This window comes from Anolis carolinensis, chromosome 4 (assembly GCF_035594765.1).
Source record: "Anolis carolinensis isolate JA03-04 chromosome 4, rAnoCar3.1.pri, whole genome shotgun sequence".
Taxonomy (NCBI): domain Eukaryota; kingdom Metazoa; phylum Chordata; class Lepidosauria; order Squamata; family Dactyloidae; genus Anolis; species Anolis carolinensis.
The window spans coordinates 227,428,635-227,451,512 of NC_085844.1; the positions used below are offsets into that span (position 1 = coordinate 227,428,635).

At 37.9% G+C, this 22,878-nt stretch overlaps 1 protein-coding gene across 3 annotated transcripts in view; it reads right to left on the reverse strand.

Annotated features, from left to right (window-relative positions):
* Positions 1-22,878, reverse strand: part of sulf2 (sulfatase 2) — a 364,375-nt gene that overhangs the window by 68,819 nt on the left and 272,678 nt on the right. For all 3 annotated transcript variants that reach the window (XM_008110106.3, XM_008110107.3, XM_003220618.4), the window contains 2 exons: positions 21,627-21,866; positions 273-424 (listed from right to left, as the gene is read on the reverse strand). In XM_008110106.3, the coding sequence (XP_008108313.2) occupies positions 273-424; positions 21,627-21,866 (392 nt within the window). The remainder of the gene's footprint in view (positions 1-272; positions 425-21,626; positions 21,867-22,878) is intronic.

A 22,878-nucleotide genomic window follows, 5' to 3' on the forward strand; every position in this document is an offset into this window, starting at 1 on the left:
CTATTTCCCAGCTGGTAAGACATACTGGAGTGTTTACCGTCTCAGGAACTGCCTGCTGTTGCTAAATAAATTTTAAATTATACATCCCTCTAGAAGTAAAACGATAATGTACAGTCTAAAGGAGCAGGTTTATGGATTGCAACTGATATTGCCAGCAGTGGCTTTCAAATATGAAACAAATACTTTAATTAGAATGAAGCCATAAAGCATCTGCATTATTCTCACAGTCGTGGCCAAGGGGAGAAAAACTAAAATAAATCAAGAGAACCTACCCTTGAGTAGTCAAAGCCATGCTTTTCCTTCACTCCATTTCTACAGAGCGTGTAGTTGTAAAAACGAGAGTTCTTCAATAATCCAACCCATTCCTTCCAGCCAGGAGGCACATAGGAACCATTATATTCGTTTAGGTACTTTCCAAAGAAAGCTGGAGGCAGAGTGGCAGAAAAGATAGTAGTGAGAAGACAGTGATAGATCAATTTTCTACTAGATAGGCATGGTATCGAGGTGTTTCATTTTCACCTTTTGCACCAAATGCTCACATTTCCCTTCTCCGAGAATGTTTTACATAACTCCCATACACCAGAGTTGTTTTAATACCTGCCTCATGTTCAACAGTGCATTAGAGATCATACAGAAAATGGAGTTGATACAGATCTTGTTTAGCAAATATATAATGCAGGTTGCAAATAGCTAGTGATCAACAGTGGTATCTAATGATCACTTTCAAACAATTAGGAAATGAACTCTACAAGGAGGTTATGGAATAGAATAACACAGATGTTATTTCTCTGCAACTTCCATCAGCCTTAACCATCACAGGCAAAGGTCAGAGAAACTAGGAAACCCAATCCAACAAAAGGTACTGACTTAGTAACGTGAGGAGCCATATGTTTCACATCCCTGCTCCATGCAAATAAATCAATATATGGTCCCTTTCTGGTGATGACTGCAGTTTACTCAACATTACTGTTTCCATTTCAACAGTGTAAGCTTCCACTTTGGAAGCCAACAACCAGCTTGTCCTAATAAACATTAATTGCATTCATTTCAGTGGGGCACCATTTACCATTCTCTCTGAGAAAGTACGTTACATATTTTCTTAGCAGAAATAGGCTTTGTTATTTGACAGTGATGTTTTTTTTAAAACTCATTTTCACCCTTGCTGTCATTTATGATATGCCTAGCTCTTACTGGTATAAAGCACTGAAGCCATGCTAGTATGATGTGCTTACTACGATATCATATTCACAATTAAAAAGAGTTGGAAAAATTTGTGGGCCCTCATTGGGATGGATTTCACATCCTGAGTACTTTTCTGCAATTCATTTCTGCAATGAATAAATTTCTGCAGAAAATAGAAAAAACTAGACTAAGCAGTCAATATCTTTCGGGGCTCAAAATAAAAACCCTTACCTGGTTAACATTGGGACGCCATTTATCTTCCCCAAAAAACTATATGCATGACCTATTAAATATGCATTCCTGAGAGAAGTGGGGCTTTTTGTGTATCTAGATTTTAGAGTCTTCATAATACAGTGCTTTTACATTTCTTTGGTTCAATCCAGTTGTTTATCCCAACTACAGTAGACCCACTGAACCAACGAAATCTTGCTTAGTCAACACTTGTGGGACTACTCTAGTTCAGATTGACAAGTGAAATCTCACGTTTGCATAAGGTTGCAAGCTTCTAGGTGTCTGTGGACTCCGTTCTGACAGGTGCTACAGATATCTTCCTTCCAATCCTTTCTCACTGTTGCTGCAGCTATACACGTTCTCTGTCTGGAAATAGTCAATTTTTTCCAGTGGCAAAAAAAAGAACAAGACTGAACAACAACAAAAAGTAGCAGATGTAACCTGTGCATATAGCCATATACAGTGAACATTCATACGAGATTTTAAGTCACTTTCATCACACTTTTTCTACCCTGCCTTTCTCTGGAACGTGGACCTAAGGCGGTTTACAGTATACCAACACAAAAAATCCATCAAATATAAATACATATAAAGGTAAAACCATAATAAAACATCAACCAATAAAATACATAAGATAAGATAAAAGCAATAGCCTCCTCTTTCAACTAGTTTCATCACTCTTACGACACTGCCTTTGCTTTTTACTAGATCATCTGTCTCACTTAGACCAAAATAAAAGCGCGGAGAAAAAAAATCCAAATTATTGCACAGCCATTTTGCACACACATACAGAGTGTCAAGAAAGGATTGGAATGAAAACACTTCTTCAGATTACTTTGCTTTCTCAGCAACTTCTAATATTTAGAGAGTTGAATACAATCCAAAATAATGTGTGGGTAACCAAACAATGGAATAGATTTCTTGTCCTGGCCTTAAGAGTCTAGGGATAATGGAATGAAATATTGATTCTTGGCCACCGTGACATATGGAGCCATCGAAGGTTTTTTGTGCCTCATCATTATTTTACATCCAAATAGAGCTCAGTTCTTGGCATCGTTCTGAACCTTCTCCACATCAAAGAATGTGTTCAGTACCAGTCAATACCACAAAGTCAGCAACTGGAAACTTACAGCACAGGTGATATAGCAAGATTTAGAGATTCTTAAAAAGCAACTTAGCCAAAGTCTACCTGATGTTCCTATTCTTTTTATATACTGGCAATCTTCAAGTTACGAACAAGATAGGTTCTGTAGTTGAATTTATATGTAAGTTGGAATAGGCACATTTTTAAGTGTGACCCCAGCCACCCACCCACACACACACACACACACACACAGAGTTTTGGATAACGTAGTTGTTTGTTTTGCTGCCTGTACCCCTGTTTAGAAGATTTCACTTCACTTTCTGTGAGAACTGGATTTTGAAAAATTTGGCTTGTTGTGGAAACAAAGATTGGCCAGGAAGCTTCAATGGAGACACCTTTTCCCCATGAAAACTCTTTCAGGAGTGATTTTCTCTTTCTGTTGTTAACTATTAGTAGTTTGTAAGTTGGATGTTTGTAAGTTGGGGACTGCCTGTATATAAAAATATCCTATCATTTTATTTGTTGTCAAAACACAAATATATGTGTCTCTGGTTCCATCATGCCATTCAAAATTGTCTTCCACCTTAAAAAAATTGCATGTAATATCAGCACAGCACTAATGTACATGCCTGCTCACTACTACCTAGAACCTGGAGAAGGAACATTGAACATCATGCTAGAACTTGGGAGACATATCAATGCTTTCTAAGCCCCCTTAAACTCAACATGACAAGGACAATTACTCATTTCACCATCAGTTTGACGATATGAGAGGATATGAGGGATTGTGTATCTGACTTGTACTGAGTTTTTGAGTAATACCTCCAAAGAAGTCTGGACCTTTATCCCTTCCCCCAGAAGAGAAGGAGGTGGAGGAAGTGGTAGAGGAGGAAGAGGAGGAGGAAATAGTTATTATGGTGATGATGGCAGCAGCAAAAGAGAAGAAAGAAATGAAAGAAAACAAAAGAGGAAACAGATGTCTTTTAATATCTATATAGGTCAGTGGTTCTCAACCTGCTGTCCCCAGATGTTTTTGGCCTTCAACTCCCAGAAATCCTAACAGCTGGTAAATTGGCTGGGATTTCTGGGAGTTGTAGGCCAAAAACATCTGGGGACCCCAGGTTGAGAACCACTGATATAGGTAGTCCCAGAGTTACATACATCCGACTAACAAATGACTCATAGTTAAGAATAGAGGTGAGACAACAGGAAGTGAGAGAAATCTACCCCAGAAAGGGAAATTCACTCTTGGAAGAGTTATTTCCATGGAGAGAAGGTGTCTCCACTGAAGTTTTCTCACCAATCCTTCTTTCCACAACAAGCTATTTTTTTTTTCAAAATTCAATTCTCATAGGGATAGGAAGTGAGGTGAAATCTTCTGAACAGACAGGGGCACAGACAGCAAAACAAACACCACAGGGTTGGAGTTGCACTTTAAAAACGTGCCTGTTCCAACTTACATACAAACTCAACTTAAGAACAAACCTACAGAACCTATCTTGTTCATAACTTGAACTTGTTCATATATGCTAATTCATAACTTGTTCATATATGCTAATTCATGGGTATAGTACAAATAAGGAGACAATTACTACACCTGAAATGAAACTCTTCCTTAACTTTAAACAGGTCTTGGAACTGGACAGTTCTTCTAAATGAAGGACACCTTCAAGTAGAGAGGAATCTCTATACACCAGAATATATGGTTATCTTATTCTAAATTCCAATGCGATTGAATAGGGTACACAACCTCATTCTTCCATATTAGAAATTTTGACTACCCACTTACACCAACCTAACATCTGTTGATCTCTGGTTTTGGAAATTAATTCCAAAGAATTTACACTTTCTTGTACCAATTGAAGGTTTCCTTCCTTTTGTTATGTTTGCTATTAGTATCTGGTCCATCATCTGCCTTCAGTGTGTCACTGCAAAAAGTGTGTATGTGTGTATATACAATCCCTTTCCACCTCCCCCCTCTCTTTATATATATATATATATATATATACACACACACACATTCTGATTTGTAAATGTAATATATGGTGTGTAATGAAAATGCAAAAAAAAATGTTTGAAGTGAACAAATCTTTGTTAAGACGTTTGTTGTTTGCTAAAAGGTTTTGCTAAATTTCGGATTATTTTTTATCACTCTTACCATAAAAAGTAAATAAAAATGAAATGACTAAACTGCTTAACACTGGAAAGGCGCCAACTTATGTTATGTAAAAAAAAATACATTTAAAAACAGAATCAGTTTTGTTCCATTTAGCAGTAAACCTAGAAGAAGCTGTAGGAAAAACAGTGACTCATAAATAAATAGACAAAAGAATCAGTATAGCTGTAATGAACCTAATTAAGGGAGACTTCCCTCCCATTAAGAGTCTAACCAGTTCTAACCACAAACATTCAGCTCTCCCAGAAAATGTTTTCAGGTAGAAGGAGCTGTAAGATTGTAAAGGTAGTTCAAAGCAGCTTCTTTCTGGAGAAGCTGCGGCAAGAAAAACAGAAAATCCATGCTTTTTCTTTATATGCCCCTCTGAGAAATGTGGTAACTGGGGTTTGAAAAGCCTAAGGCTCTGTCCATTTTTCTCAAGTTTGCCTTTATTTCCGTAAATGGAGCTGAAGTTAGTTACTGATTATGGGAATTGTGAGATGGTAATTTATAAGGTGTTTTCAGTTTCAGTAGAGAAAGGTCAGAAAGGAGTTTTGAAGCAAAGGCAACAAGGAGAATCAAGAATGAAGGACCAAGGCAGAGCAGAATGCAAAAAGGAAGTGTTCAGGACATATTAATCAAGGAAAGTAGTTCCTGTTGAGAAATGAAGGGGTCTAGGGCAAACAATAGGAAAACAGGGAAGACAGAGCCAATAGCATAGTTTGAATTGCTTGGGCTAGTTCCCAGAACCCACTGTCCTCAGACTGGAGACAGCAGTCAGCAAAATTCATTGGGAAAAGTTTGTGCACTTCAACAGACTTGACCTTCAAATCCTTACATTTCAATCACTTGTCAATGGGCTACATTTCTGTATTAAGAGACTATGAAAGCTTGTCAAACTGAAACAAGTGAGGAGAGGGATAAGGGTGAGGAGAATGTAAAATATGGGGCTGATAATGTTAAATGAATGCTCATTAACTCATGTCCCTGTTATTCTTTCCCCCAATTGCTGGACTTTAAAAAAAAGGTTTTTTAAAGCATGGGAGCACAAGATAACAGAAAGAAACCACTCCTTTGCTAACAACAACAATAGATATTTGGCGGGCTTTGCAATAAATTACACTACATCGTATTTTTAAAACATGATTTTCCAAACTTTGGGAAGAACTTGTAAAATGCCCCATTGGTGGAAACATACATTCCCTCCCCAGCTATTGGGAGGAAACTGAAATGCCAAGAGGAGTGCCACCTGATGTCATCAACACCCCTGCCAACCAAAAGATCATGGTGCTTCAACTTGCAAGTCCTGCCTCTGGTGATGCCCAAGGTATTTAATGAAGTGTATTCAACTGAGTTTTTAATGTAAAATAGTCAACTGCACTGTTACTTGAAAGAACACCTCTCTAGGAATCTGAAGGGCCTCCAGCATGACTCTAAGTTCAACTTTTGTAAAGTTGCACTAGAGGATATGAAGAGCCCAGGGAAAATATATTAATCAAATCCATGAATCCACAAAAATCAAATCTGCAAATGTGGAGGGACAATTGGGGCCCCTTCCACACAGCTGAACAAAATCCCGCATTATCTGCTTTGAACTGGAATATATGGAAGTGCGGACTCAGATAACCCAGTTCAAAGCAGATATTGTGGGATTTTCTGCCTTGATATTCTGGGTTATATGACTGTGTGGAAGGGCCATGGATCTTATCATTTTAAATATTTTATTCTTGTACAAGTTATTTTTCTGGTCTGTAAACTCAGAAAGAATGGAATATTAATAACAGTTGCTGACGTGTGTGTTGTCCATCTAGACATCCATTAATTCCTGTTTCTCTACTGATCAACAATGTAAAAATCTACATAAAATTGGCATTATTTTTGCACTATTGCATTCAAAATATACATGTATTTTTGTATGTGTTTTCCAATAAAACAGCATTTTATTCACATAGCCAATGTTTTTGTATGTTTTAATCTAAAATATAATTTATGATCATCTTAGAATTTCTTTTCTGAGCCAGGAATAGCACTGCAACACTCAGTGAAAGTGCAAAAACTCCTCCTTCTTACAAATTGTTGATTCAGCAACTGTGTTTTGTAAACACCACACCCAACGCCTGAAAATGAATCGTATTATCATATGTAATACACAATTACTTATTAGTCATTACACCCTACTTTTTGTCTTTTACAGCTGCATGGTAAATAGTCTCTTCCCAATTTTATCTTCACAACAATCCATTAAGGTAAGTTAGACCAAGAGAAAATGAGTGCTTCATGAACATTTCAACCGAAGAACACTACAATATACAGCCTGGCTCTTTTATTAAAATTTAAAACATAGTTTCTGCATCCTAATGACAGAAAATGAGCAAAACTGAAAATGCAGAATATGCCATATGTGCCAGAATTGAAGTATACTGTTTGGCTTTTATGAATTGCTCATACTCGCTTAAGGAAATCTATATTACCCTTTCCAAAAGGCATTGGCTCAATAAGCTGATAAGCCTTTTTAAAGCAATGTGGCTTCTCAAAGATCTAAATCAAACACAATCTGTAGAAAACCGTTTCACTAATTCACAAATACTTTGCTCAGGTTTTTGCTGTTTTGAAGGCAGCATGATATGAATCCCTCCATCAATTTTTAAAGTAAATACCAAACTAAGCATCACTTCTTCTTGCCTGAAACAGTAGATCAATATGAGAAAGCATTATTCTTTAAATGTAGGTGCTGGCATCCCATCAACACAACACATTAGCAGTTTGGGTGAGGAGTCCTCTTAGACAATTTAAAAATACACCGAACAGAGATATATTTGAGAAGGGAAAGGGAGGTAAAAAATAAAGCAGACATACAATGGTTTGCGGTTTAGCACAAGGGAGCATTAAATATTTGTATTGATTCTTTGGTTTGATTTTATAGCTATGGATGCATTCAGGCTGGAAAGAAATGGGAGAAGGTCCAAAATACCTCATTGTAACTATTCTTTTTCATTACTTCTACAGTGCTGCCAATGTCTCTGTACTTTAGAGAACAAGAGATGCAAGCCTATGCCTTCAGGACTTTATTGAACACTGTACATACTTATATATAAGTTGACCTAATATATGGGCAGGTTTGGGGGCCAAAATTAAGGATTCTGATATGACCTGTGGATAAGACGAGGGTCATTCTGAGGAGAAGGGAAAGACCCTTATCTGCCGCCGCCACTTTCCTGCCCAGTTATTCAAAAAGGCCAGAAGAGATGCCATGGCAGAGGTTCAGTGCTTCTTTTAGGTTCTCCTGAAATGGACCAAGCTCTCATGTTTTGCTATTCTGCTCAGAGAAGGGGGTGATTCCTTCTTTGATAAGAGTTAAGGTTCTGTACTTACTCTGACCAGTGGATAAATTGACTTGAGTTAACTAAAATTTCTACACATACCACTTCATCACATAACTTAAATTCCACTGAGTTCTACAATTAAAATCTGGTATTCTGTGGGTCCACTACATTTGTTTTAGTTAAAGTGCAGTTTTTGAGTCTTGGGCAGCATTTTTTCCAATGTATCAGGAAGAGGTGAGGAAATGGATTTTTCTCAAAACTCCAGATGTTTTGCCAAATTTTTAATGAAGTAGCACCCGTTGCTCTCAGGTTAGGATTACCCAATTTGTGGGAGGAGAAATGGAATGGAGTTAGACTGAACTCTTCTTCTGAACTCTTTTGAATACTTCCCAGTGTAATCTGATGAAGTCCTTATATGAGTATAGAGTATATTTTCACCAGGTGAAGAAAATTGGGAGGAAGTAGCATCACAGGCATTCATGGGAGAAAGCACAGTTACACACAGGATGATCCCAGAAGATGCTCTGAAATGGACACTATGCAAGCTGCTGGGTAGAAATTAAGAAGGTCTGGATCAGTCCAGGGGTTGCCTGGATCAGAAACAACAAACAAATATAATTATAATAATCCCAATAATATTATGCAGCCTGCATTGTGTAATGATTAGGAGATGGGCCTAAATTACAGAGTTTAAATCACTGGATGATCTTTAAAAGAGCACCATCTTTCACATTAATCAACCTCATGGGATTACAGAGGGGAGGAGGGCATTGCCCCTACATAAGTATTCTTCTGCAACTAATAAAACATTCCTTTACTCCCCAAATTTCTAGCACTGCAGGGAGTAAAATACTGAAAATCGCTCACACCCAGAACTCCTCTATGTTTTGCCTTTGCATTCCCTTGGAAACTTTTCTTTGGATAGCTAAACTGTATATCGAATGCTCAACTCGTGTTTAAGTTAATGCAATGCTAGAAATTTGCCCCCCAGCTCATATCCCACTAAACTCCCTAACAGTAACACGTAATGATATAAAGCAGGTCAAGGAAACCTGCAGGGTAATAACATAAGCGTTTGGAGCACACTGTACTGGATGTTTCTGGGAAAATTGAAGACAAAGTTGAATCTAATATTTACTACACAGTTTAATTCTACCTCAAGGACATACACAAAAGGCTTTTCAGAAGAAGTGGACTTTGAAGAAAGAGAGAGGTGGTTTCACATAGGTGTTATTTGAGGAAATTAAAGGATCAGAAGCAGCAATGGAGAATGAGCAGAGTCATTCAAGTAGGTCAAAGATCTTTGCTCACTACTTTGCTGATCTCGTAAAGTGCTTCTCTTAAAACATTTGATAATGTAGTCTGGAAAAACCCATGAATAGTTGTTCTATGTATCTTACTGCTATTTTAAACATAAAACTTCACCATCCTAACATCACAATCACATTATGGTCTCATCTCAAGAACCTACTCCCTGATTTTGATTCAAAATATTGCACCCATGTATTGAGTCATGTAAAGGAGTAACCATGGAAAGCCATCAAAACAATAATAACCTGTAATATACAGAAATTATAATAAATCTTATCCTGGATGGGAAAGGATGTCTCAAGACATTGAGATGACCAACAAAAATTTTCAACAACAATTTTGTTTTGTAAAATTAAGTTTTTGCTTCAAAACAGCTTTTTTGTTAACATTTTCTCTAAGAAAATATAGGTTATTAAGACCTTCTAGTGCTATTTCCGAATGGGATGATCTTGGCTTATCTAACCAAAAGTTTTGTATAAATCAAACAGTTTATCTTAAGACACTACACAAAAATCCACTTTTGATAAAGTACTGCTAGGGGTAATGAATGATGAAATTTTATGCATATTTCCCTATTCTTGTTATTGATTTCACTTTCTCTAGGTTTGTGGATATTTATTTTATTATCATTTTACAGAGGAGTTCATCAATTTATTCCCGTGCATTCTAATGTTTTAAATTAAATATCTAGACCAGGGGTCCTCAAACTTTTTGAGCAGCGGGCCAGTCCACAATCTTTCAGACTGTTGAGGGGCTGAATTATCATTTGAAAAAAATAAATATGAACAAATTCCTATGCACACTGCACATGTCTTATTTGTAGTGCAAAAAACAAAACAAAAAACAACAACAACAATGAAAGAACAATACAATATTTAAAAATAAGAACAATTTTAACCAACAACCAGAATTTCAATGGGAAGTATGGGCCTACTTTTGGCCAATGAGATAGTCAAGTTAATTAGGATTGTTGTTGTTGTTGTTGTTGTTGTGTTTCAAGTCATTTCAGACTTCGGGCGAGCCTAAGTCTAAAACTAAGGGCGGGGGCCAGGTAAATTGCCTTGGAGGGCCGCATCCGGCCCCCGGGCCTTAGTTTGGGGACCCCTGATCTAGACCATTCTTTTGGCCAAAAATTGTACGTAGGCAATGCCTACCAAATCTAAAATAAAACAATAAAAAGAGAGGGAAAAGCAATCTAAGTAGTACACTGGACTAATTTGTGTCTATGTATGAACATGTTTTCTGGATGTAAAAAAATGTGGGGCAATTGTTTAGTCTGGAATGAGAGCACATCTTGAAATTTAGGTGTGACACAGGATAAGGTTGTTTCCTGATAAAGGATCTTTATGAGGAACAGTACCATCAGAATTGACTCTCCCATAAGTCTGAACACGGACTCTTTCTCATAACAAGAATACTCCTAGCATGTTCTGTTGATTATTGTAAAATACTTCAAGAAATGAAAAAATTAAGAATATGTAAAGGAAATGTGTGAACTGTAGCTCAGAGACAGTGAAGGACAAAACCTAAGAAAAAACACACTGAGCTACTGAATTGGATACACAATAAAACTGGACTATAAGGCAACACACCAGATTCCACCTTAGTTCAGCACCCATTCTTCTTCACCATCTTTTCACACATCTCTGTTGTGGTGAATTTCAGTAAGTGTATTTCATTATAGAAGCTTTCTAAGGGCCCTTCCACACAGCCATATAAAGCAGAATATCAAGGCAGATAATCCACAATATCTGCTTTGAACTGGATTGTCTGAGTCCACACTGTCATTCAACCCAGTTCAATGTAGATTTTATACAGCTGTGTGGAAAGGGCCTAAAACTACTCAGGTATCACGCCTATTGTCATTCTAGAACTTCTGCTGCAAATAAATCATACTTTTCTTAATTTAATGTGTAATTTGGGTCTTCTTTTTTTACTTTTAGTATAATGCAGACAGCAAAAACGGAGAAGCCCTAGAGGAAACTGATCCAGTTTTAGTGGTTAAGAGAAACAGAGTGACTCAGAGACCATAGTCCCTATTCTGGCTCTGACTTATTGTGCAATCTTAAGATAGTGTGTTTCCGCTGTTTGCCCTTTTTCTGTTTGACTTTGAGCAATTTCCTTCCCTGTACAAGCAGCTACTTATTTACAAAAGGTTACAACAAACTTATTATCATATTATCTATTCCTGCTGAGCATAGTAACAACTACTGGTGAACTTAAAAACCTTTTTGCTGAATAATACTTTATAGGAAACACCAGGAACACTTTGTACGGTGGCTTTTAACTGACTGCATTCTACACCACATTCAGAGTTCTTATAAATTCATGGAATATCAATTTTATATTGAAATGATTGTTTGCATTGACCTAGTATTTGCAGAGGATTAATTCCAGGACTCCACACAGATAGCCAAATCTGGGGGTGGTTAAGTCACTTAAATAAAGAAACTCCATTTGTGTGGATTTAGCAAAGTGCACTGGGGTGGGATGGGGGTTATACATTTTCTTTTTAAGCAATTACTGGGCCAATGCTGGAAAGAGTCATCATCATCATCTGAGACCACCACAAAACAGGTGAGATGAAAGAGAGATGAAGCGTACCACACAGTTTCCCCCAAATGTTTTCCATCTGAAGTTGAGTGAATCTGTGTATGCAAAACCCACAGAAACTGAGGGTTAAATGTGTACTGATGTTGGAACAGGCATATAATCATAGAATAAGAGTTGGAAGAGACCACATGGGCCATCTAGTAAAAACCCCTGCCAAAAAAGGAGCTTCCACCACACTCTGAGACAGACAGTTCCACTGCTGAACAGCTCTTTCAGTCAGTGAGTTCTTCCTAATGTTCAGGTGGAATCTCTTTTCCTGTCATTTGAACCCAATGCTCCGAGTCACAGTCTCCAGGGAAGCAGAAAACAAGTCTGCTCCCTCTTCCTTATGACAGCCTTTCAAATATTTAAGCATGGCGAGCTCTCAACCTTCTCTTCTGCAGGCTAAACATAGCTTTTTAAGCTGCTCCTCAAAGGGCATGGTCTTCAGATCTTTGATTATTTTAGTCACCATCCTCTGGATACGTCCCAGCTTGTCAATATCTCTCTTGAATTGTGGTGTCCAGAACTGGAAACAGTATTACAGGTGAGGTTTGACCAAAGCAGAATAGAGAGGAACCATGACTTCCCCTGATTTAGACACTATACTCCTTTTGATGCAGCCCAAAATCCCATTGGCTTTTTTAGTTGCTGCATCACACTTATGGCTCATATTCAATTTGTTGTCTATTAAGATTCCAAGATCTTTTTCACATGCACTGTTGTCAAGCCATCCTGTATCTGTGCATTTTCTTTTTTTTCTACCTAAATGTAGCATCCTACATTTCTCCCTATTGAAATTCATTTTGCTAGTTTTGGCCCAGTTCTCCAATCTTTTAAAGTTGTTTTGAATTCTCATCCTGTCTTTTGGAGTATTAGCTATCCCTCCTAATTTGGTGTCATCTGCCAACTTGATAAGAATGCATTTTAAACCTTCATCCAAATCATGAATAAATATGTTGAACAGTACTGTGCCCAGAACTGAACCCTGCGGCACTCCACTAGTCACTTCTTTCCAGGATGAAGAGGAAGCACTGGTGAACACTCTTTGGGTTTGGTCACTTATCCAATTAAAAATCAACAGTAGTATTGTCTAGCCCACATTTTATTACTGTTTTTGCAAGAAGATTATGGGGAACATGTTAAAGGCTTTACTTAAATCAAGATATGCTACATCCAGAGCATTCCTTGCATCTACCAAGCTTGTAACGCTATCAAAAAAAGAGATATGATTAGTCTGCCATTTTGTTTTTAAGAATTCATGCTGATTTTTAGTAATCACAGCATTCCTATCTAAGTGATTGCATACTGCCTCCTTAATGATCTGCTCCTGTTATTGATGTCAGGTTCACTGGACGGGAATTGTTTGGGTCCTCTTTTCCCCCCTTCTTGAAGTTAGGGACAATACCTGCCCTCCTCCAGTCATAGTTTCATTGATCTCTGCTGATTCAAGTAATGTACAGAATTTGATGTTGAGCATAGTGTTGTAAAAATGCTTTGCTTCTTACTTTTATCTCTACTACGAGCTACATCTGTACTGTATTTGGTGTGTGTGTCTTCTCCTTGTTTGGTAATCTCCTTCCTGGAACACTCATGAATGTGGACAAAAACCAATTGTTTGTCTTAACCGCAGTAAACCACTGTTCATGGGAACAGAGATGAGTATTCAATGTAATGTCTACAGTAATTCCTCCACATTTGAGGGTCCCTTTTTTTTTTTTTTTTTTGCAGATTTGATTATTCATGGATTTGATTAATATGTTCTGTCTAGGGAACTCTACATCTTCCAGTATGGCTCTATGGTCAACTTTCTCCAGAGGTTAACTATAGAGTTGTGCTGAAGGACCTAGAGAAGTGGTTCTCAATCTGGAGTCCCCAGATATTTTTGGCCTTCAACTCCCAGAAATCCTGACAGCTGGTAAACTGTGTTGAGAAACACTGTTTTAAACAGACGCTGGATGACCATTTGTCGGAGGTACTTTGATTGTGTTTTTCCTAAATGGCAAGGGGTTGGACTGGATGGCCCATGTGGTCTCTTCAAATTCCATGATTCTAAGGCAAAGATGTCATGTGGTTCTATGAAAATTAGTGAAATAACCGGGGCAAATACAGACAACGTAAGACAATGTATTTCTTTCAAAACAGTAACTGAGAAAGAGGACACTTTTTGAAGCTAATGAAAATCTTACTAAAACTAATGTCTTTTCATCAGTTCTGGTGCTAAGTGCACTTCCATTCAATAGGGAAGCCTTTAACTTAGATCACAGATGGGTGGAATTTGATGTTGAACACACTGTCATCCACCCACTTCTACTAACAGGATCCACCAAATAGTTGTGTCATCCCTCTTATTTTGTTCAAGGTAGAGATCAGGATAAAGGCAGAACCGCAGAAGCAATGGCTTCTGTTTGCTGAGGAAAACAAATGAAATTGCCCTTGAAACACATAGGCAGCAGCTATGAATAAAATCTCTATTAGTGAGTGACTACAATTAGCAAACCAAACTCAACTATTGGAATATCATTTGGATAGCATGCTATCTAGAAATTCCTAGAGCTATACTTGAAAAACACTACTTATTCAAGTTCTCTGCTTCTTGGGATTTATGATTTTAGTTCCGCTGAAAACAAATAGCAAGAACATACCTTATTTCTTTAAAAATATGCAGGAAATGAGGCACCACTAGGTCTCCTCTATCTTGCCTAATAACATTTTTCACTTTAAGTGTTCTCTCCAGGAAGAAGATGCACCCAATTATGAAAAAATAACAACATGGAAAATTCTTTCTGTAAATGTTTATACAAGGAACCTTTAGCAAAGGCATTTTTGACACCAAGAAATCCCCAATGCAATAGGCCTTTGTTTTCACTTCCATTCTTTTTGCCAAATGCTCTTGATCCAAAGAGCTCCATTGGCCACTCTTTTATGCAGCAGTGATTCAGCGTGCAAGTGGCCGATCTTCCACAGACTAATCCCTCATCTAACTTGACATGTTTACATACATTGCCTTCCTGCCCAACTTCCCACAGCATGTAATAAAAGCAAAGACAAGAAACTCCCTTTAAGGGTAGGGTTGGCTGGCACACTGGAACAACTCTTCACTGTCTGTATGAATCCGATATGCAGAGCCTTAATATTTGGTTACAACACTAGCATTTTCTAAACAGTAATCAAATTCATACATAAAGAGCCCCGGGGAAACTTTCCACAGCCCTGAAGAGATCAAAAGTAGAGAGACAAAGAAGGCGTTCAGCCAGCTTCTCCTGTGTTTAGCTGCTAGCTGAGATGAAAACAAAGTCCAGTTCCAAGATATCTCTTATCACACTATGTTCAATGCACTGCAGTTGCAAACTTTGTTTTCCATGATTGCAACAGTCAAATACATACATTGTCTCTCTATGTCTCTCTATCTGTCAGTTCCTGTCCCCCCCCCCCCCCCCACACACACTCAATCAGATAATGAAATGTTGTTGACACATTATGATAATATACTCCTACATGTTTCCAACAAAGTATCAAGAACCTAGTTCTGGCTGGTTCACCTGAGCGCACACACAATACAGCATTTTTCCAGTGAGCAATATCCATTCTGGCTCAGAATATTTTGAAGCCATAATTGTCATTGATGCCTGGAAAATAATGTCATTGTGCAAATAAAATAACGAGTTAGGATGATGATCCTTTAAAGCTGAATACATCTGCAAACATCCGCTGGGGTGAGGTGGGGTGGAAAAGGATGGAAAGCGGAGTTGAGAAATCTGCAAGTTGACATGTGAAAGGAGAAGTACTTCTTTGTTAGTTGGATCTAGTCATAAAATAGACTGCAAGAACAAGCTAACCATGCATCTACAAGAAGTGGCTAAAAACAACAGGTCATACAAAAGTTCTTTGCTACCAAGCTAAAGGAGACTTCTAATATACCAGCAGACCATGCAGTTCCTTTTCTCAATTCTCTCACCAAAATGTGTGAGAAAAGGATAATTTTTGAAAAGCACCTATTGCAGAAATATGTTTGTTATTTTATTTATTTGCTGCTTGGAATAAATAATCTAGCAAAACCTTATATCATAAAGAAACCTACAAAACTAGTTTACTAGTAGCAAGAAAACAATTAATTTTACTCTAATCTTTCAAATCTTTCTTCAATCTTAATGTGCTTCACTGTTGTTGAGTGCATTCAAGTCATTTCCAATTTATGGTGAACCTATCACAGGGCTGAGGGAATTTGCCATTACATTTGCCTTCTTCTGAGGCTGAGAGAGAAAATGTTGTTGTGTGCCTTCAAGTAGTGTTCGACTTACGATATCCCCAAGATAGGGTTTGCTTAGCAAGAGTTGCTTTTTTCTAAGGTTGAGAGTGACTTGCCCAAGGGTGCCCAGTGAATAGCCATGGCTGGCTGAGGATTAACACCTTGGTTGCCAGGTCACAGTCTAATGTTCAAACTCCTGCACCATGCTGCGTTCACATGGGTATAGGAACAAGAATGGGTATCAGAGTGTAGATTGTTAGAGAAGTGAGGGTGCCACACCAGTCTTGAGATATGGACAACAAAAGCTGAAATCCTACATTGAAGAGAGAGCCGTGTACCACTCCATCTGTGCAGCTCCACTTCCAATTTCCTGCTGTTAACTGTCAGTCCCTGAAAGGGCCTACATATTGCAGCAGCAATTGCTTATTAGTGAGGAAAGGTAGAATAAGAGAGGCACTTCAGAGGAGGAAGATACAGACAAATAGGTGAGGAGAAATGAAGGTGCACTTCCAGGGATAGGGTTTCCTTTTCCTTTCTCTCAGAATTTCAGTTATTTATTCCTTTTCTAAACTATCTCCTCTCCTGTAAGGGACAGCAGGAGATTCTGCACTGGGTGGAAAAGAACAGTGTCTTACATCCAGTTTAAAGAGAGATGTATAGACATGTTAGCCACACCTGATATGTATCAGCCATTAATAGGCTTCTGCCTAAAGCCAAACGATGCATAAATTAAGATAATAGCATAATTCTCATTTACATTTCTGTAAGCTACTAGCCAGTTTAAGTCATATACATATTTCCATTTAATCCTATAGGTATACTCAGAATGCTTTAAAAATGATGCTATTGCACCAACTTATTTTTGCCTTAAAAAACTTTTTTGTTTCAACCATAGCCAGGGGGCTAAACAAATGCCCCCAAGACCTTTGATGCTTTTCATGCCTGTCCTACTACTTGGGTGGAGAACGTGTAGCTTTCATTAACCATAGTTAGCATAGTCAAAGGTGGTAGGGATCAAGTTTGTTAATACTGTACTAACAGTCATGGCTGATACATATTATCTCTGCTGCTGCTGCTGCTGCTGCTCAGTTGTTTAGTTGTCTCCGACTCTTCGTGACCTCATGGACCAGTCCACGCCAGAGCTCCCTGTCGGCTGTCACCACCCCCAGTTCCTTCAAGGTCAAGCCAGTCACTTCAAGGATACCGTCCATCCATCTTGCCCTCGGTCGGCCTCTCTTCCTTTTTCCTTCCATTTTCCCCAGCATCGTGATCTTTTCCAAGCTTTCCTGTCTCCTCATGATTGTCAGGGGATGATGGGGTGCAGAGTGAATTCCAAAATTCATCATCCCGGTCTCACCTCCTTCTCCAGACTGTATTCCCATGCTGAGAAACAGCACTGGTCAAACAAACACTCCAGTAGACGAAGTTCAACTGTTGATTAACTTTATTTACATGTCTATTTACAGTTTGCATTTCTCAGCTTCAGAGCATTGCATTCATAGTCCATCTTCAGCGAAAGCTCAAGACGAATACCACGGAGATTAGATAACAACATTCCTCTGTCCGGAGGAAGTTCCAACCCTCAAAGGCAGGAAATCAAGCTTGATAGGTCATAGCAATCACAACAGACTATCAGTCAAAACTAGCCTGCTGTTAACTATTTCATTACTGAAAATACACACTCTAGCTCATCAGCAGTAAACATTTCCTGGAGGATGGACTGGTTGGATCTTCTTGCGGTCCAAGGCACTCTCAAGGATTTTCCTCCAGCACCAGAGTTCAAAAGCATCTATCTTCCTTCGCTCAGCCTTCCTTATGGTCCAGCTCTCACATCCATAGGTTACTATGGGGAATACCATTGCTTTGACTATGCGGACCTTCGTTGCCAGTGTGATGTCTCTGGTCTTCACTATTTTGTCAAGGTTGGCCATTGCTCTCCTCCCAAGAAGTAAACATCTTCTGATTTCCTGGCTGCAGTCTGCATTTGCAGTGAACTTTGCGCCTAGAAATATAAAGTCTGTCACTGCCTCCACGTTTTCTCCCTCTATTTGCCAGTTATCAATAGGTGTAGTTGCCATGATCTTGGTTTTCTTGACGTTTAACTGCAACCCAGCTTTTGCACTTTCTTCTTTCACTTTGGTGATAAGGCTCCTCAGCTCCTCCTCACTTTCAGCCATCAGAGTGGTATCATCTGTATACCTAAGGTTGTTAATGTTTCTTCCAGCAATTTTAACTCCGGCCTTGGATTCCTCAAGCCCCGCATGTCGCATGATGTGTTCTGCGTACAAGTTGAATAGGGAGGTATGCAGCCCTGCTATACTCCTTTCCCAATCTTGAACCAGTCTGTTGTTCCGTGATCTGTTCTTACTGTGGCTACTTGGTATTTATACAGATTTCTCAGGAGACAGACAAGGTGACTTAATATCCCCATACCACCAAGAACATGCCATAGTTTATTATGATCCACACAGTCTGCTAGAGATAGTATAACAATTGCAATGTATCTGTGTAAATAAAATACTGGACAACGTATATAGATCTTTGGTAAGTTCAAGCATAGCTGTTCCTCTGTTCATAGGACCCAGAGCATCATCCTATTATTGCTTAAGTGTGTATGGCTTCACCATGTCATTATATTCATTCTTTTTTTAAACCAACTTTGCAAGTTCTTGATTATAGTCTAGACTTGTTGAGACTACGAAGCAGAGGAGTATACTTGATTATTAAACTGATGCCACCACATCCATTTAATCCTGGATCCCCAGAGTTTGAAAGGTGAAAAATGGTTTACAGAAAAGCATGAAAAAAGAAAAAAAATAGAAGAAATACACATGGATTTGAGTGAACACTAAGAACAGCAGATAAATGTTCAATTTATTCATGTAAATGTATTCCTTCCCATACCTGCATACTACACTTCAATATATTAAAACAAGTTGTAGTTATGATCTTGGCTTCAACAGAGCGCCAGCTAAGTCTTAAGTCTTTCAGTTCTCTAAATGCTAAATGTACTCATTCTTCCCACCTAAATCCTCTCATTGGTTACAGTGAAAACTGCAGTGAGAAAATGAAGTCAGAGTGAGAACTGGTTAAGCCCTACAGCAAAAATTCATTCAAGGTTTACTTTTTCAAATTTGAGTAAACACAGTGCAGTGATTGAATGATATAAGTCATTGATTTCGGTAATTATGAAAATGTTCTGTAAATTTTTGTTGACAGACTGGTTGTACATTGTAGAGAATGCTTTTAACAATGCACAGATGAGATCCTAAATACACTTTGCAGTCTACTGGGATCACAGAAAAGAAAAAAGGAAGCAGTCGCAATGAACTCTGTTTGCTTCATCTATGACGAATGAAGAAAATGGAAATGAGCTGAGTGGTAAAATCTAATTCTGATTGCTACAACATTTTTTACACATTATAAGCCCTAATGTATTCTGGGCCTTCATATCCACTATAAGCAAACTGGTATTTCAAATTCCTATGAAGATAAAAAAAGTTTTGATTTTGATTTACATTTTTTCTTATATGTTGAGATCAAGGTTGTTGTGGTGGGTATAATATAACAATGGTTCCATATTAGTTCTCAATTAACTTGAGATTGGTCATCAATTATGAGTGCATGTCTTGGTAATGTAAGGCCTTTTAAAAAGATATTGAAAACAATTAGAATATTTCTCAAAATAGGTTTTTAAAGACATATAGTATAAACAGCTTACTGTCAAGTTTATTTTCATGGTGTATTCAACTTACTTTATGCTTCAACATCTTGAGTCATGGTACCAGTACTACTGTGGAATATTACATTTTAACTGTCAAATATTATAATTTTTCACAATTTGGCCCTAAAAGATCAGGCAACTGTGATCTATGTGATGCCTTTTCCAAGATGTAAAACAACAACATGACCTGGAGTTAACTTTTGCCTGTGGCATATCTTGTAGGCTCAGTATACAGTAATGCCTTCAGAAATAAAACTAAGGGAAACATCTGCTAAGTAAAAGAAGGATTCACATTTTCTCAACGGCAGATGGATTTTCTTCTGAGTAGAAAAAAGGTTGAAATTATCCTTTTTCTACTGCTTCCACAGAGAATACTTACAACACAAGAAGCTAAAAATCCCTGTTATTATATTTATCAGTCAACCTTTACATTCATCTAACATTTCAAGGCTCCAGTCTGGCTGGACAATTTTATTGTTCTATAAACCATAAAATAAATTATTGCTCTTCAGCTTTAGAATAGTATTCAATAATAATCTCATTTTGAACACGTCAACAGTGATAAAACTTAGCAGGTATTCAATTATATAGTAGGAAATCTTAATTACAATGTGCTACCAAAAGATGGACATGTGGGTCCACACCAAAGGCATCAGTGGATATTAGCCAGAGCTGTGATTAATGGATTTATGCCATTACTGGCAATACCTGTACAGACAACCAATCTATGTAGTTTACCTTTACCACATAGCTCTGTATTCCATTCATTTTCACAGCAATTGTAGCTAACCTCTTTATTGTTGTTTATAAGAGTCTGGCTGATGTTGGCTTGTGAAAACAGCTTTGACATGGCAAATTAACCTGGAGTCTTTCTTTGACACTAAACAATTACAGTGGGTTGATACCACTCTGACTGCCATAACTTCATCTTATGGAATCCTCAGATTTGGTGCTTAGCGAGGAACTCCCTGTCAGAGAACTATAAATGCTCCAAAAACTATCAATCCCATGAGATGGAGTTGAATGGCAAAAAGTGTAACAGGTAAAACAACACTTCCTGCTACTGGACTACATTAAGAGTATGGATGGCAACAATCTACTTCAATGGCAGACCTCAAAATTAAAGTAGCAGGTGCACATTTCTGTGACATAAATGAAACAGAAATGAACAAGAAGGTGAAAAGGGGAACAGATGTGGAAGATGTTCTGCTTTCTCCAGAAATGGTTTTTTCTTGAACTTTCTATGTAAACAAATCTGTGTGTACACTTCAAATGACTTTAATTTCCAATTTGATATGAAACTAAGTTTCACTCTAGAACATCTAAATTCTTCCTATTGTCCCACTGATCTAGAATATGCTGTCTTAGTGATCTAGAACAGCAGAAGGTTCTAGCCCAGTTTTCTCCATAATGTACGGATTTTCAACACAAAAGAAACTTCCTTCCCAGTTTTACTGTGCAAAAAATACTGTTTTCAACATAAATAACCATGTGGAAATTATGTGCAGAATAAGCCCATTCTTCTCTTCAGGATTTTTCAACATTCCAAACAATCACTTACATATTTTTTCAAATATTTTCTAATATTATTACCATTCCTGGTAATATCGACTGAATTTAATGAGCTATATGTCTTTGAATGGATGAAATTCAGTTGCATTTGCCAATCAGCCACAAGCTATATGTTGTTTTCTCTTTGCATCAGAGTTTCCAGCCCAAGGGCAAAACTGGGCCTAAAATCTTACAAAAAAGGAGTCTTTCTGTATAGGACTTACCTGTTCTATAACCTGTGTTATTGAGGTACACTGCAAAGGTGTGGATTTCATGCTGGGCCTGCCAGGACGGAGAAGAACAGTTTTCATTGTTGGTGTAGGTGTTGTGATTGTGGACGTATTTTCCTGTGAGAATAGAGGAGCGTGAAGGACAGCACATGGGTGTTGTCACAAAGGCATTAATGAAGTGGGAACCTCCTTGTTCCATGATCCGCCTTGTCTTATTCATTACTTGCATTGAACCTAAAGAAGAAAGAGTATCCGATTAGAAACAGAAAGAGAGAAGATCAACGTTCCCTTTTTAATTAATGGGAGAACAGTGACATCTCTTAGGCAAAATACCAAAAACTGGAATACTCCAAAATTCTTCACATGGGTACCTAAAATAGTGACATCTTTGCTTTCTGATGAGTCAGTGTACACAAACTTTGTGGCATGTACAAAATTATGAAAATATTATATACAATTTAAATATGCATTTAAAAATCTGGTTTAGTTTTGGGTTCCATCTCCAAGATACCTCATTATGTATATGCAAATATTCTAAAATCTAAAAGAAAAATCCAAACTCTAAAAGACATCTGGTCCCAAGCATTTTGGATAAGGGATATTCAGTCTTACTGAAAATTTCATTACATGCCTCAGACAAGATGCCACACTGTGGTAACAGCAAGCCTATCTATATCAGTGTAGGGGGAGGGGTGAAATGGCACTACATTTCCTTCCATTTCAATCTCAAGTTAAAAAGATTTCTAGTTAATTTATCTGTTGCTGAGAAAATCCATTTCCCCTCCAGATACTGTGAGGATTACATCCAGCTCACAGTGAATGGGGAGCCTGAGAGGAAATGCAGATAATGTCATAATTTCTGTCAATCAAAAGTACTAGTGCTTTGATGCTAAGAATACTTATTTCACTACATGTCTGGGTGGGGAAAAGGCAATGTATTTGTTGTATTTGGCCCTGGAATCCTGGACTCCTTCCCCCCATCCATCCTTTCCATTACTTTCACTTGAAAATTATGCCAACAGCCCATGTGTGTGCAAAAGTACAAAAAAAATGGACAGAAACCCACCCTTTAGCATCAGAACCAAATTGAGGCCAGCATCATGCTAATCAGACCTCAAGAATGAGGCTGGCCTTTTTTTCAACCTGGGTGTCACTGCAGAAAAAAAACTTTCCTATATCTCCAAATATTGAACATTTTGAAGTAGAGAGATTTCCTACCCTGTTTCCCCGAAAATAAGACAGGGTC